The sequence below is a fragment of the Colletotrichum costaricense genome (genome assembly GCF_030867565.1).
Source record: "Colletotrichum costaricense strain IMI 309622 chromosome Unknown Scaffold_14.1, whole genome shotgun sequence".
In the NCBI taxonomy this organism is placed as follows: Eukaryota; Fungi; Ascomycota; class Sordariomycetes; order Glomerellales; family Glomerellaceae; genus Colletotrichum; species Colletotrichum costaricense.
The window spans coordinates 262,099-275,512 of NW_026848243.1; the positions used below are offsets into that span (position 1 = coordinate 262,099).

A 13,414-nucleotide genomic window follows, 5' to 3' on the forward strand; every position below is an offset into this window, starting at 1 on the left:
TCGTCACGATAGTTTCTCGTCTCCTCATAACCATGGATGGAACGAGATAATTACCCCTGAAGCCCCTGCTCTGAGGAGCATGGTCATGACTATGCTGACCCACGTGCATCCTTACTTCCATCCTGGCTCTTAAATGTAGCATCTAATCAATCAAACTGATGGATTAGATTACGTCAAAGTCTAAATTTACGGCTTATCAGATGGGGCGATCGTCGCTCGTTTGAACCCGACTGGACGCCGATTCAAACAGAATGAAGTTTTTGAGCGAACCAGATATTTCCTTTCTCTAGAGCGGGGCTTATCCAGGTACAGCGCCGAAAGATGCATCCGCGCGGGAACATCGTAGAGCGCAGAGTTGAGGGAAAAGGAGTTGAAAGACAACGAGAACTGTTCTCAAGGTGTATATAAAGATGGCGGCCGACTCTTGCTTGCTAACTTGATCCTTCTCATCATCACTCGGAAACACAAAAGAACCCCAGACCAACAAAGGGCCAATCACGGTATCATCTCAACTATGAAGTTCATCCAAGTCTTTGCGATTTTCGGTAAGTTAGTTGACGATTTCAACCGCGGAAGTTCGCTGCAAACTAACGTTTTGGTGCGCAATAGCGTCGATGGCCATCGCGGCTCCCCTCGCTCGAGAAGCACGCACCGAAGCAGCAGCTGGTCTGGAAGCGCGCCAGGGCTGCCAGTGGGACCCCACCAAGCCTCTGGGCGGGTGCCCATAAGTACATGATGGTCTCAGCAGCACACACGACAACTCGTTGAGTTTCCAGTATGAGTTAAGTCAGTCGGAGTCAAGTCCTGGTGCTTCTATAGTCTAGACTTTATGCATTCTATCTTGGCCATCTTCCTCTGAAGACCGTTGTTGAATATCAAATATACACATTAAATCCTCAAACGAGTCATTCACAGCCCCTCAATCAACTTGGGCAAGATGACATTGTTGTACTCCCACACCACAGTCGAGAAGCCTGCAGAGAAGGCTGCTCCCGTGTACCAGGTGGAGCGGCGGCCTTGAAGAGCTGTCTGCTTCTGAATGAATCCTGTACGAAGCTCCCCGCCGGTAACGCGAGGATGCATCTTCCCATGGTTCGCAAAGGCAACAAAGCTGACTGTGCCGTTTGAAGCAGGGACTGTTCCGGCCTCAATTAAGTTGCCAATGGACTCAGCAATGACGGCCTTCATGCTCTCTGAGGTATCCTCATCCGTGCCGACAGCCGTGAACTGAAACAAGTCTTTGGTACCGCCAATGTAGTCAATGCGACCCACCTGAGAGGGGGTAGGGAAGACGGTGTAGTTGGTCGAGCCGGGAGCGGGCGACCTGTTGGAGTAGGCGGTGCTGATTTGCAACGACGGGTGACGTAGGATGCCAGCGTAGACGGTGGTGAACTCGATCTTGTCAAACACTTCTGTCTCGGTCTCGTCTGGACGGAAAGGGGCGAGACTTTCGGGGGTCGGCTCGAAAGCGATGAGCAGGCGCTTTGCGTCGATGCAAGTCAAGGTGCCATCAGCGCCGGCAACCTTTACGGAGACACCCTCGTCAGTGCGTTGAGCTGTAGAGACGACAGTGCTGGAGTAGATAACATCATCGCCGAGGAACTTGGCCACGCTCTCGTACAATTCGTAGAGGCGTCCCGAGGCAGGGACCGCGGCGGCGGCGGTTCCCAGCAGAGCTCGCACCATGGGGACGCCGGAAGCCTGCATCACGAACAAGGTCGGCACGTCCATGGTATCACCAAGGCCCTGTGCCGTGGAGTCCCAGATCTGGGGTACGGCGGCGGCGATGTCGTACTTTTCGACGAACTGGCGGAAGGGCATGACCAGGTCCTCCGGAATGGCGTCCGCATCTGGGAAGTTCTCGAAGCCTGGGAGAATGATGTCCTCGTATTTCTCAAGAACGTCGAGGTACCTCTGAAGCGCGGGATACATGGCGTCTGAAGAAGGCGCATTCCAGCCTGTCACCGGCGAGCCCGTCTTGAAGTCGACGTACTTGTAATCAAGTGTGGTGAACTGCATCGACCCACTGGTTGAGACATTCATGCGCTTCGGGAAGTCAAAGGTGTCCTTGTACTCCATCCATGCCTGGACACCGACGTTGATGGACTTATTCGAAGCCGAGTCATAGTAGAATGCCGTATGGCCACCCTTGAAGATAATGTTAGTTACGATACGTAGTTGCTTCAAGGAGAGGCATCTAAAGAAGGGAGGGTGACGGAAGAGAGGGCGTAACTTACAAGTTGACTAGCTTTTTCTACAACGACGACACTCTGTCCATGGTCTCTCAACCAAACAGCAGCGTGAGAGCCAGCAGCACCACCACCAACGACAATAACATCCCGAGAGATGGTATGGTTGCAACAGCTCAACCCAGCCACGCCCTGCGCCACAAACGTAGCAACGAGACTTGCACCTGCACGCATCGTACTAGAACGCATGTCGACTTAGAAAGCGTGGATAGTTCAGAGAGTTCTAACCAACACGTGATCTTTTGGAATGCGGCAGTACTTCTGGTGTGGTAAAGCGATTGGTAACGAAACGCACGTCTACGGCGAGTCTGCAGAATCACGGGAGATTTTAAATCGAGTTGTCGAATGCCCGCAAAGTAGCACAACATCAATTCCCGAAGGTTGAAGACTACGTCTGCATAGCCTACGTACTTGACTTTCCCAAATAAGTATACATATCTCGGTTGGTGGAATCGATCGTCTTGGCCGCCAGCCGTTCTCGCCGACATGGAGTCTTCACCCCGCATTGGACCAACGGCCGCTGCATGCCGGAAATTGCATTGTGACTGATGGATCCTAGACAGGTGAGCTAAATCGTGAAACTTTGTTGGATGTCACGTCGATTTCGTCGAACCAACAAGTTCAACAGCGAGAGAATACAGGCATCTTTCGAAGATGGTGTGATAATACTACACCTTGAGGGGCTTTCGAACCAGGATTTTAGGACACAATGCTCCGCTTTAGAGACCGCGGCTCCGAGCCCGGCCGTCCGAATAAGTTGGACCATCAACCAAAAGGCTGGGTGGATAGTGGCCGGGGTTGAAATGCAGGGGCGCGGCGCCAGCAGTATCCATAAGTCCCACCCGGGCCGATGGCCTCGATCATCCGAGCAAGCCCATGCATTCGAATTCTGCGCGGTTTTGCGAAATTCCTTGTCAATGTTGACAGATGAAGAACGAAGGCCGGTTGTGGCGTTGCCGGCACGCTTCCAAATCGCCACGACTTTGTCCGGAAACAGTAACAGGGAGATTGGCTTGAAAGCTGAATATTGAACTGTGGTTCGTTCATTGCTGCTGCGGGAAGCGTGATTCACGTTGAGAAACGACCTGATATCCCACATCTCCCTGTCATATGGGTCCGTTTAGGCCGTGCGTGCGGTCCGTGATAAGATCGGGCTGGGCCGGATCGTCTGTTCCACTTGAAGAACTAAACAGCTGTGCTGTGCCACAAGAGTTCTCGTGTTACGACTATTGTGTTCGAGGAGTTGACAGTGTATCTGTCACTCGATGCCCTATACTCTCACCGTTTCATCCTTGTTCTTGGCATATGTAGCCCATGTGGCAACGCGCTGCCCGGAAATCCCGGTATGTTCAACCCCTCTTCTCCCCTGTGCCACACCAATGCAGAATCTTCAAGATTGCACGTTGAAAAGGAGTCACCAACAGGGTAGTGAATCCCTCGGAGGAAGGCATCTACGAATCGAGCAATAGTCTCGCAAGAAATACGACGTCTGTCATTTTGAGCTACTGTGGCATGTGCGGTACGTCTTCAATGTTACCACAAGCTGAGAAATTATCAAATAACGGCTAACTCCTAGTGAAGCTCGAGTTGTGACAAGTTGTGAGACGCTGCAAGGTGCAAATTTCTTCTTGCCCCCTTGAGCCTAAACCCAGAAGCGTCGAAGAAGTATGCATGAAGCCAGGACCGGAAAGTCGTGGGGCCAAGCCGAGGCCAAGAGTGCGTGGGTTCCCTAACACTTGTAGCCGTAAGAATAAGCATCAAAGTGTTGATACTCTCCGTAGGATTCTCAGTGATACTGAACCGCGAGAAACGAGGGTGGCCTTATCCATAAGTCTACGTTGCCCTCATCGTCGCTACTGCTCTCTTTCTACCCTCTCCATATTCACAATCATGAATTAACGATGGATGGCATTCCTCCAGAATACGTCAATGCTAACAATGCAGGGCGGATCGTCGGCGTCGTTGGCGCTTTCCACTTCATTGCTCTGGCATTCGTCTCGCTGCGTGTTTATGCTCGCGTAGTAATCCTCAGAGCCTTTGGAGCCGAAGATGCCCTCATAGTGGCTGCCGCCGTAAGTCCGTACTCTTATATCAGTTTGTCCGTTGTTGAAGGTCAAAAGAGGTTATTGACTTCAGCACGATTTAGATACTCGCCCTTGTCTCTTGGGTCTGCCTGGTCCTTCAAATACCTTATGGTCTCGGTCGTCATGGTTCGACAATCCCGACAAACGACAGAATCGAATTCGAGCAGATATCTTTCTGGAAGACGGTTTTATCAGATGGCGTCGCGATGGGACTGTTAAGAATATCGATGGCAATAAGTCTACTTCGACTAAAGAGGGACCTTCAATGGTACCGATGGTCGCTTTACGCCGTAATTGGTATGTATGAATACGAAGTTGTCGCCTCAGATCCAAGACGTCGATGGCTAAAGTCTGTAGGTTTTGTCATTGCATACTCGATTCAAGCAATTGCTTGGTTGTTTGTTTACTGCACGCCATATTCGGGCTGGTGGGAGTTTCAGTGGATGAACCCCTTCGATCCAAGGTGTCACGACTTCAATCTGTTTATTAAACTGACGTACTGGAATATCTGTAAGTCAGCCTGCGTGCCGGGCCGTCACGATTTCTGACAAACCTTTTGGTCAGCCTGTAACATATTTACCGACATTTGCTTGGGAGTGCTACCGATTCCCATCATCTGGCATTTGAAGATGAGATTCCGCGTCAGACTTTATGTGATAGGCATCCTTAATCTTGGTTATTTGTAAGTCTTAATCATGTCCTGATATCCTTCTCGATTCGCGAATGCGCTGACATGATTCTCAATCCAGTGCAGTCATCATGGGCATTCTCAAGGGTGTATTCATGTTGACCACAGGTGGCAGTCCAGATGCCATATTCGACTATTGGGTTCATTTCTGGCAAAAGTGAGTCAATTTTCATGCAGTAAACTAATTTCACAATGCAATGTGTAGACGTTAGTGAAAGTGCGCATCCTAATTAGTCTTGATGCGAACTAGTCTTCAACTCAACATCGGTATCATCGCAGCTTGCGCCTCCTACCTCAAGCCTCTATTCGGTCGCCTCTTGAAGATCAACAGCTCAGTCGACTACTACCCTAGCAACGAACGCTACGGCCGAAGTGGTCAGACGCCCCTTGGCGGCGGTGCCTCTCGCAACACCCCCTACGCGAGCGGTAACAGGAGAACCAGCAGGATCCCGCTGGATCGCAGTTTACATGACGAGTTCGAGATGCATACCAAGGACGAGTTCAGTGTAACTGAAAGATATGTTTCTGGCATAGGTACTAGAGCTGACGTGGTGCGCTCGCCGATCGCTATGGAAGGCCGATGTTCCGCTGAAGCTATGTATGCTGGTACTTTGCCTTCCGATACGAACAGCGAGGAGATTATACTACAGAAAGAGCATGGAAGAGGGATTGTCTGCACGAGGGACTTTAGTGTCAAGTACAGCGAGAATGATAGGTTTGGGCCAATAGGTTCATCGAAGTCATAACAAACATGGCAGGGCACTTCTTCTTTAAGGTATTGGCGTAGGAATCATATATAGTATTTAAACAACATTGAAAAATGTTATGGACAGGAGAGATATTTCCCGATGTCTCCAGTTGATGATTTCTCATTGAGGCCTAGGGACGCATACTTTTTCAATAGCTCCTCTTCGTTCCGTTTGGTCGTCATCATAGTCAAGAGAGTTGCATTTCCCCTAGCGAGACTCATCCGCCCGGGAACTACTTTATTCACAAGGTAAATCTTCATCTCCCAACTGCCTAACTGTGTGTGAAATTCCTACAGGGAGCAACTGAGTCCCAGGGAAATTAACGGCACGCAAGCTGCAAACTCTCATTTTGCATGCCATGGTCGTGTGCCTCAGATAGACTAGCGGAGGCGGCACCGGGATGTTCGCGATGCGGCTGTTTACCGATTCCGATGCCTGGTCATGGATCCTCGTAACAATGGGCATGCCAGACCTGAAAGCCGGCGGGAAACCTCGGCACTTGCCAGCCATCTCCTGGATCGGGTACAGGAAATGAAACGCTCAGCTGGGGTACGACGATCTCGGACCCGGCACCGAACCAGCACCAAGATGTCGGATTCTGATGAGCTGAGATCTGCTAGTCCCGGATATATACCCACCGGGATGCGTTATCGAGTCATACGTGGAACCAGTGGAAGAAGTGTCAAAGCGGATTCCGTCGGCGACGAGCCAGCGGTAACGTTGCTGCATGTCAGCGGTTGGAGAAGTTGAGAAAAAGGCACGCGCCAGACTCGTGCGCCAACACGTCTGATGACGCACATGCATGATGCACGGCGCCGTGAACGGTCCCTTGCGATGCCCACTCTCTCGACTCGCTGCACATCGGTCCAAGTAGAACAGCTAGAAAACATGAGCGGCTATAGATAGCTTGCCAACATGCAACGGCTAGTAGCTAGCCAATGTTCAGAAGTGTGGCCGCGGCGACATCATTTTCCCGAGGGACCAGGTCTTTTTCTCGCAGATTCTGCAGTCTGATGTCTTCAGTTAGACATTTCTCGCCCACTGGTGAAACGCAAAATTGAATGAGCAAGGTGACCTTGCCAATCAACGGTTACTTCGTAAAACATAAGGTTATCGATTCCAAGGGAAGACCCTGATCTTCGGCCCGCGATCGAGGAGAATCATAGTCTCAAAGATGGCCGTCAAGCCGTTGTTCCTCTCCCCCGCAGAATGTACTCCGGTATCTTCGTGAACTAAGCCAGCATAAAAGCCGTATGATTGGCCATATGGCGGGTTTGTCCCCAAACTGGTAGCCAGCAGACGGGCCCACGCCGGTCTGAGGGCCCGGGCCCGTTCGTCACTTGTCTCGGTGGGAAAGTGGGGTTTCTTTGCGTAGTCTCGATCCGGGAAGGAGGCACTGAGAACTGCCATTGATTGAGTGGCAGGTTGGGCCTTGCCTTGTGACAAGACCGATCTTAGCTCCTGCTTCAGTACCTTTACCGGCTGCACGTCATTCGCCACTTTCCTCCGAACCACTCAGCCGACGGGTTCTTCGTTCTTTCCCAATCGTGGTTGGGCAGGCACCAGGTAAGAGATACAGAAAGGCAGGAGGCGGGGTGACGGAGGAGCTTCCCTCTACCACCGGCGTCAAAGCTAGCATCGCTGGCTGGAACTTGGGGCTGCTGACTAGCGACTTCCATGCTCGGGGGAAGAACATGTGGTCTGTTTGACTGGCCCAAGCCGTGAGGAAGGAGCCAGACGGGAGGTGCTCTCGCTCTTGCCTCTCATCTCGCCCGGTTGTTTCCTTTCCATCAATGATGCTCCAGGTCGCCATTAGATAATCATCGCCATTACTTAAACCACCAAATCACTTGCCACCCACAGCTTTTGACTTCTCCCACCTCCATCACCACTTCACTGCACAATCAAACAATCAACGACTTCGGTCCACAATCGAGGCAAACAGAACCACCTTCAAGTCACTTCAAACGACTCCACCAACTATCAACATGTCTGGCTGCGGATGCGCTTCCACCGGCTCCTGCCACTGCGGCAAGGACTGCACCTGTGCCGGCTGCCCCGTAAGTTCCCCTCCTAGACACTGATCGCACCATCAGCCACCAAGATGATGTTACTGACACTCTTGCCACAGAACAAATAAGCATGTTCGAAGCTTTAACTGATCGCCATGCTTCACGGGTGGATCTACGGGTTGTTTGGACGGATTGACCACATGGTTTTCGAATGGTTGCATGCAAACAGATGCAATGGAACTTTCTCCCTCACCCCCTCACTTCAGCCCTGTTGTCGATAGTCGTTAGGCAGAGATTCACAATGCAAAGTTGATATCGATAGTCTTTGCCTTCTTCGTGCGGTGCAATCCCTTGTCGTATAGTTGTGTCACCTCGATCCCGTCTGTGCTGACCTGTCGTTAATATGTACGACGCCAGATCCATATCACACCCAGTCATACTGCTACGCATCATCCATGTACAACGCGATCTCGCACTCCTCAGTCCACGGATCGCATTCTGATAAGGATAGCGCCTTGCACCCAGTGCTAAATCCATCTCTTCTTCCTTTCTCGTATAACGACCAGCTCAACGTTCCAACGACCCTCGCGACGTAAAAGAACGCAGCAAGAATAGACCAGGCATATTCCCACTTCGCAATCATACACCAGCCCCGATTCTCTGGCCACGCTTCGTCACAGCTTCGGGTGAGATACCACGGCCTCTCGCTGAAGTGATGAGGATCGCTTAGATCGGGTTCGTTCTGCGCGGCGGCACTGCAGGCCCATAGGACGCCGAGGAAGGCGTCGTATGCGAGGTTCGTCCATCGGGCTTCGTATTGCAGGACCGCCATCGTTAGGCGGGCGAAGAAAATCGTCGCTCCGAGGACCGCGGTGGCCATGTCGGAAGTCGTCAACCTGGATGAAGCGATGGGTTAGCGTTGAAGCTTCAGCAGAGTGATGGAAGCACGCGGAACCTCACCTCTGGCTCCATATCAAGGGTATCTCGGGTGGCTCTTCATGGTTGGCATAGAAGTATATCCGCATTCTGGGATTCGAACACCATCCTTGCTCACCGCCGTTCCTCCAGAGTCGCGAGCGGAAGCGATCTGGGTACGCCACGCCGAATAGCACGAGAGCGGCGAAGACGACGACAGCTTCGATACACAACAAGACCACAATCAGGTCTGGACGATGGATCGATCCTCTCAGTCTCTGGCTCATGATTAACAAATTCTTAATGACCAAGGTATTGTGAATAAGAAGGTATCGGCTCTTCGGAGAGGAGAACCGAATACGCAGACGCAGATACGAACGCCATGATGTCTAGAAGCGGCATCGCAGCGACGGCCCAGGCTCTCTTATTCGATAAAGGAAGCTCGTTTCGCTGGTGACGACGACAATGACAAGGGAACTGAATGCCTCAAACTTGCTCGATATTGGGGGCGGGGAGGTGGTTCGTCTTTTACATCCCGAGGACGGCGACTTCGGTGCTGGGGCGACTTGACTTTTAGGCGTGGGGAGACTGACTGGTGAGGTGGTGAGGGGTTCGGGAAACTTGCTCATTCTTGCGCAGTTAGGCGGCTTCCACATGCCGCATGACAGACCACCGATCTCTTATTGTCTGCAAAGAGGCTCTGTGTATGGAATTTTAAGTAGACTTGTTTTTCCTCATGCTTCTGCAAGTCATTTTTGGCAAGGTTCACGTACGGGTGAATGCATGCCCACAGTCGTACGGTCCGGCCCGCATCACCTCATTTCGGGCACCTGAGGAGCCGCCGATTCCGCACCGGACCCGAGAACTCTGCACTCCAGACGTCGAGCCTTTTGGGTACCGATAGAGCTTGTCTTTGCGACTCTCAGATTATTGATGGATTTTTCTCCAGCGTCAAACAATGAGGAGCCGTTCGGCCTTGCTCGACTTCAAGCTTGGCTACTGATTACCTGAAACTGGACCTGGGTCGGAGGAGGGGACTATACGCTGTCTTGCACTTCATCTCATTGGTAGCCTGACCTCTTGAGAAGTGTCAAGAGCTATGTACAACTAGAATCTCAATGTCATCGAAGACTCATTGTAAGAAGGTGGCAGCTGCCAGTCGCTATCTCCTAACGTAGAGTCTAGTCTCCAGCTGGGCCCTAAATCAAAGATGACCGTATCTTCTTCGGCGTGCTTGCAACTGCTGACCGCCATAACAAGGCTTGCTTTCCTTCTTTCATTTGGTGTTTTTTTTTGAGTCTGAAGCAAGGGTTCGACGTTAGCTACCCGTAGCTCCAAAAATGTGATCTATTGAGGAGAGGAGGACATACTAGATCGTGCTCTGCACCACACCGAAGTGAGCAAGCACCCTAGGCAATCGTCCGTGCTTTCACAACCAACTCACTGGTACCAGCAAGCAGTGACAACCCCAAACTCCTCCCTCTGCCTCCTCAAAAGCTCATCCCTTTCGTGCCTGATAGCAACAGCATCTTCCTCCTCAAGGAACCCCATTGCTACGCCCAACTAAGACGCAACAATCGGTCTCGGCATCCCCATGCCACCAAACAACAACGCGCCAGGAACCTCGGCGTAGGCGAACGAGAGCAGCTCCGCCGTAAAGCGCGAGATGTCGAATTGGTTGAAGGTATGATCGCGCACGCCTTTAATCTTGAGGAGGTGGCGGCGGGTGCGATAGTAAGCCATCGTAGCCCAGACGTAGCTTCGCTCGGCGACGCGAGCCGACTCGGCGGTCATCCAGTCGAGGTAGCGCGTTAGATGTGGGATGAATGCGGGCGGCACTGTCAGGACGCGGGTGATCGTGAGCCGGTCGCGGGAGTAGGCTGTCGGACAGGTTGTGAAGGGGCGAAGGCGATAGAGAATACCGCTTTCATTGTCGATATCAGCGCTTCTGCTGGCGTATTGATTGCCATTTGTGAGAATGAGCTCATCAATGGTTGAGTCGGAGGTGTGCCAGTAGAGGTCCCAGTGAAATTCTTCAGTGGAGAGGCCCTGGGAGACCATGAGCTCGTAAGTGCTGAAGGGGAAGTTCGGGTCGTCCGGAAGACTGGTCGCGTAGATGTGTTTCTTCTTGCCGAAGTAGATGGAGAATGGGATCGAGATCATGATGTAGAGGGATCCGACTTCGAGTCTGTCCATGATGATCGGCGGGTGGGTTGAGGGCGAGTAGGGCGCTGCTGGAGACTCCGTTTCGATGACGCTGAAATTTCTCAAGGAAGAGGAATGGTGCTGGAGTGAGGTTGATATGAGAGTCAGTGAGGTGAAAACAAAGTGAGAATGAGGATGAAGGTGGAGGATGGGTTGAGATGAGGTGTGTGGAGTAGACAAGAAAGACATGCCCATATCCAACATGATGGTATCGAGGTTAGTAAGAAGAAACGAAAGAAGAATCCTGTTTCAAATTGAGAAATTTATTACCAGAACGGTATTCATGTAACACGCAGCTACCAGTACTTCTAGACCAGGCCCCGGCAAAAAACATGAATTTCTCAGCTATCACATCTGAGCCTCTGAGGTACCTGCCTCCTTAGTCGCGCTTCACAAGAACAGTCGATGAACAAAAAGAACACTTATCTTCCCCCCCCCCCCCCCCCCCTTTTAAAAAAGAGAAAAAAAGAGAAAAGAGAGAGAGAGAGAGAGATATATATATATACCTATAAAGGCTTGCAAAGCCACTAAGTTTCAACTCAAGAGTACCTTGCTAGTTTCTCGGAATTCAACACTATAATAGATATTTTGCCATTGCTCCCAGTCTTTCAGCTCGATGTAACCGCAGCCTACTCTATGAAATATGAATCGGCCATCCAGTAAATGACCTGTCTTCTCAACAAATATACCCAAAACAAAGTCGCAAGACTTAAGGGTGGCCGGATCTCTCCCACTATCAGCCATCAAGGGGCAAAAGGTCACGTGAGCACCCTCAGTGGGGTTTTGATAGTCATCCAGGAAAGCCGTGAATTTTCTGGCGCAGTCAATGATTCTGGAATATGCTGTTGGGGCGAAGGTATAGACCGTACCACCGCTCTCATCACGATGCAGCTGCAACTGTCCTTTCATTTCATAGACCTGAAGTTGGAGCAGGATGGTGGAAATTTGCTGATGACCTGTGCCTGGGCTTTGTATCACGTACCTTTCGAATGAAGCGAGGGGGGAGGTTACCATTGTCCCAAAGACTTCATGCTCGAAAGATATCGGTCCGTCCATAGAGGCCCAACTCCAGGAAGGAAACTTGACCCCGTTGGTCCATCTCCCATCAGAGGCTACTTGAGATCTTCTGGTTGCCCTGCCCCTTTTGAGGTTCACGTGTATCCTGCCAACACTCCAATATAAGCTTCTAATCAAGCTCTTGTTGAAGTGGCCCCAGATGCATACATCGTCCATTGCCTGGCCCAAACGTAAGGCCACTGCAGACAACGCCACAAGCTTGTCTGATTCTGGGAACGTGAGGTCACGGTTGGTATATTCCTCCACAACTCGGAACCAGACAGTGGTGAGGGTCCAATTGTCTTTTGCCTCTATCGTTGACGGGACCGACGTCAGTTGCAGACCTTGAAAGAAGTTATCTTCGAGACGCAAACCATCCGGGAACGACTCGCATGCGTGTTGGCATTCGGCACAGCTCCAAAACAACTCTCCGCAACCGAACCCGAGAACACGCGGCGACAACAATCTTTCTTGCAACGCCCACCCTCGGGAACCCAGTGGTTGGCGATAGAGCGCGTCTTCATAATAGCTAGAAGAGAAGACGACACATGAATGATGAATGGACTCATCTCTATCGAAAATACATCTTGTATCAACTTCAATGGGTGGCATAAAAGGTGGCACACCCCCTCGGAATGTACTCTCATGTGGATTTGCAGCTCGGTACAGCGCAAGGCAGAGTATGCTGTTTGAGTATACGTCCGCCATCCGTGAGGACTCATGGGCCCAGTCTTCAGTACTTCCGGGCCCACTCTGAATGATACACAGCGAATCGATCCAGATGTACAAGATATTGAGGCATCGTACGGCTTTGAGAGCTTCACAAAAAGCTATCGGAAGCTCATCGTCGGCGATCCCTGCCCGCAGCCTATTTTGGTTCCAAGCGGTGAGACGGAGGAATGAAGGATTCGAGCCCCAACAATAGCTGAGTGCAGCATACGGCCCAGAAATCGGTGTCGTCTCGGGATCGATGAGCCGCAAACCTGATTTATCTATCTCCAGCAAACGGGTGGGATACGACTTTGGTTGGCCTTTGACGCGACATTCTGCATGTCCTGTCAAGCACGTACTCATCCAATACCGCACCGCCTTCAAGGCTTCCAGTTCAGGTATGATGCCGTTCCTAACAGCGACGCTGGAATTGACGTTTACGGATGATTTTGGATAAACACGGAAGTGGCGCGAGAATATACCGCCTGTCTGATATAAAATAGTGAAAGTGAGCCGAGCAAAGGACTCAGAGCCTGCTCGATTGAAGGCAGTCCGATACATCCATGGGCCCGTGAAGATATCGAGTGAGTCATGCATGTCCAGTGTTCGAAGAAGCAATTCGCCGCAAATACGACACCCGCTCGCGGCTGACCTGGAGAGCGAGATGCTATCTTTATGATGGATCTTGTATCCCAAGTCGAACGCGATTCCGTTGAATATGAGACCACGGAACATCGGCATGCAT

The 13,414-nt window shown here is 51.3% G+C and overlaps 5 protein-coding genes across 5 annotated transcripts, besides 2 other annotated features; 1 reads left to right on the plus strand and 4 right to left on the minus strand.

Moving 5' to 3' along the window:
- Positions 1-909: 909 nt before the first annotated feature.
- CCOS01_11969 (FAD dependent oxidoreductase) lies at positions 910-2,438 on the minus strand (the record flags this gene model as incomplete). Its single annotated transcript, XM_060460120.1, has 2 exons — positions 910-2,148; positions 2,238-2,438. 2 exons carry the CDS (start codon positions 2,436-2,438, stop codon positions 910-912), a joined length of 1,440 nt encoding a protein of 479 aa, XP_060309063.1.
- Positions 2,439-4,150: 1,712 nt separating this feature from the next.
- CCOS01_11970 (uncharacterized protein) lies at positions 4,151-5,767 on the plus strand (the record flags this gene model as incomplete). The annotated part of the gene is made up of 6 exons (XM_060460121.1): positions 4,151-4,321; positions 4,396-4,630; positions 4,691-4,843; positions 4,898-5,015; positions 5,083-5,178; positions 5,272-5,767. The coding sequence occupies 6 exons, from the start codon at positions 4,151-4,153 to the stop codon at positions 5,765-5,767; spliced, it is 1,269 nt and encodes a 422-aa protein (XP_060309064.1).
- A 1,991-nt stretch (positions 5,768-7,758) lies between these two features.
- Positions 7,759-7,830: a sequence feature (Short protein (CCOS01_11971, KAK1517714.1) was converted to a misc_feature.).
- A 71-nt stretch (positions 7,831-7,901) lies between these two features.
- Positions 7,902-7,910: a sequence feature (Short protein (CCOS01_11971, KAK1517714.1) was converted to a misc_feature.).
- A 314-nt stretch (positions 7,911-8,224) lies between these two features.
- Positions 8,225-8,984, minus strand: CCOS01_11972 (uncharacterized protein; the record flags this gene model as incomplete). Its single annotated transcript, XM_060460122.1, has 2 exons — positions 8,225-8,678; positions 8,743-8,984. 2 exons carry the CDS (start codon positions 8,982-8,984, stop codon positions 8,225-8,227), a joined length of 696 nt encoding a protein of 231 aa, XP_060309065.1.
- A 1,276-nt stretch (positions 8,985-10,260) lies between these two features.
- CCOS01_11973 (uncharacterized protein) lies at positions 10,261-10,893 on the minus strand (the record flags this gene model as incomplete). The annotated part of the gene is made up of 1 exon (XM_060460123.1): positions 10,261-10,893. The coding sequence occupies one exon, from the start codon at positions 10,891-10,893 to the stop codon at positions 10,261-10,263; it is 633 nt and encodes a 210-aa protein (XP_060309066.1).
- Positions 10,894-11,436: 543 nt separating this feature from the next.
- CCOS01_11974 (uncharacterized protein) lies at positions 11,437-13,032 on the minus strand (the record flags this gene model as incomplete). Its single annotated transcript, XM_060460124.1, has 2 exons — positions 11,437-12,043; positions 12,077-13,032. 2 exons carry the CDS (start codon positions 13,030-13,032, stop codon positions 11,437-11,439), a joined length of 1,563 nt encoding a protein of 520 aa, XP_060309067.1.
- Positions 13,033-13,414: the final 382 nt, after the last annotated feature.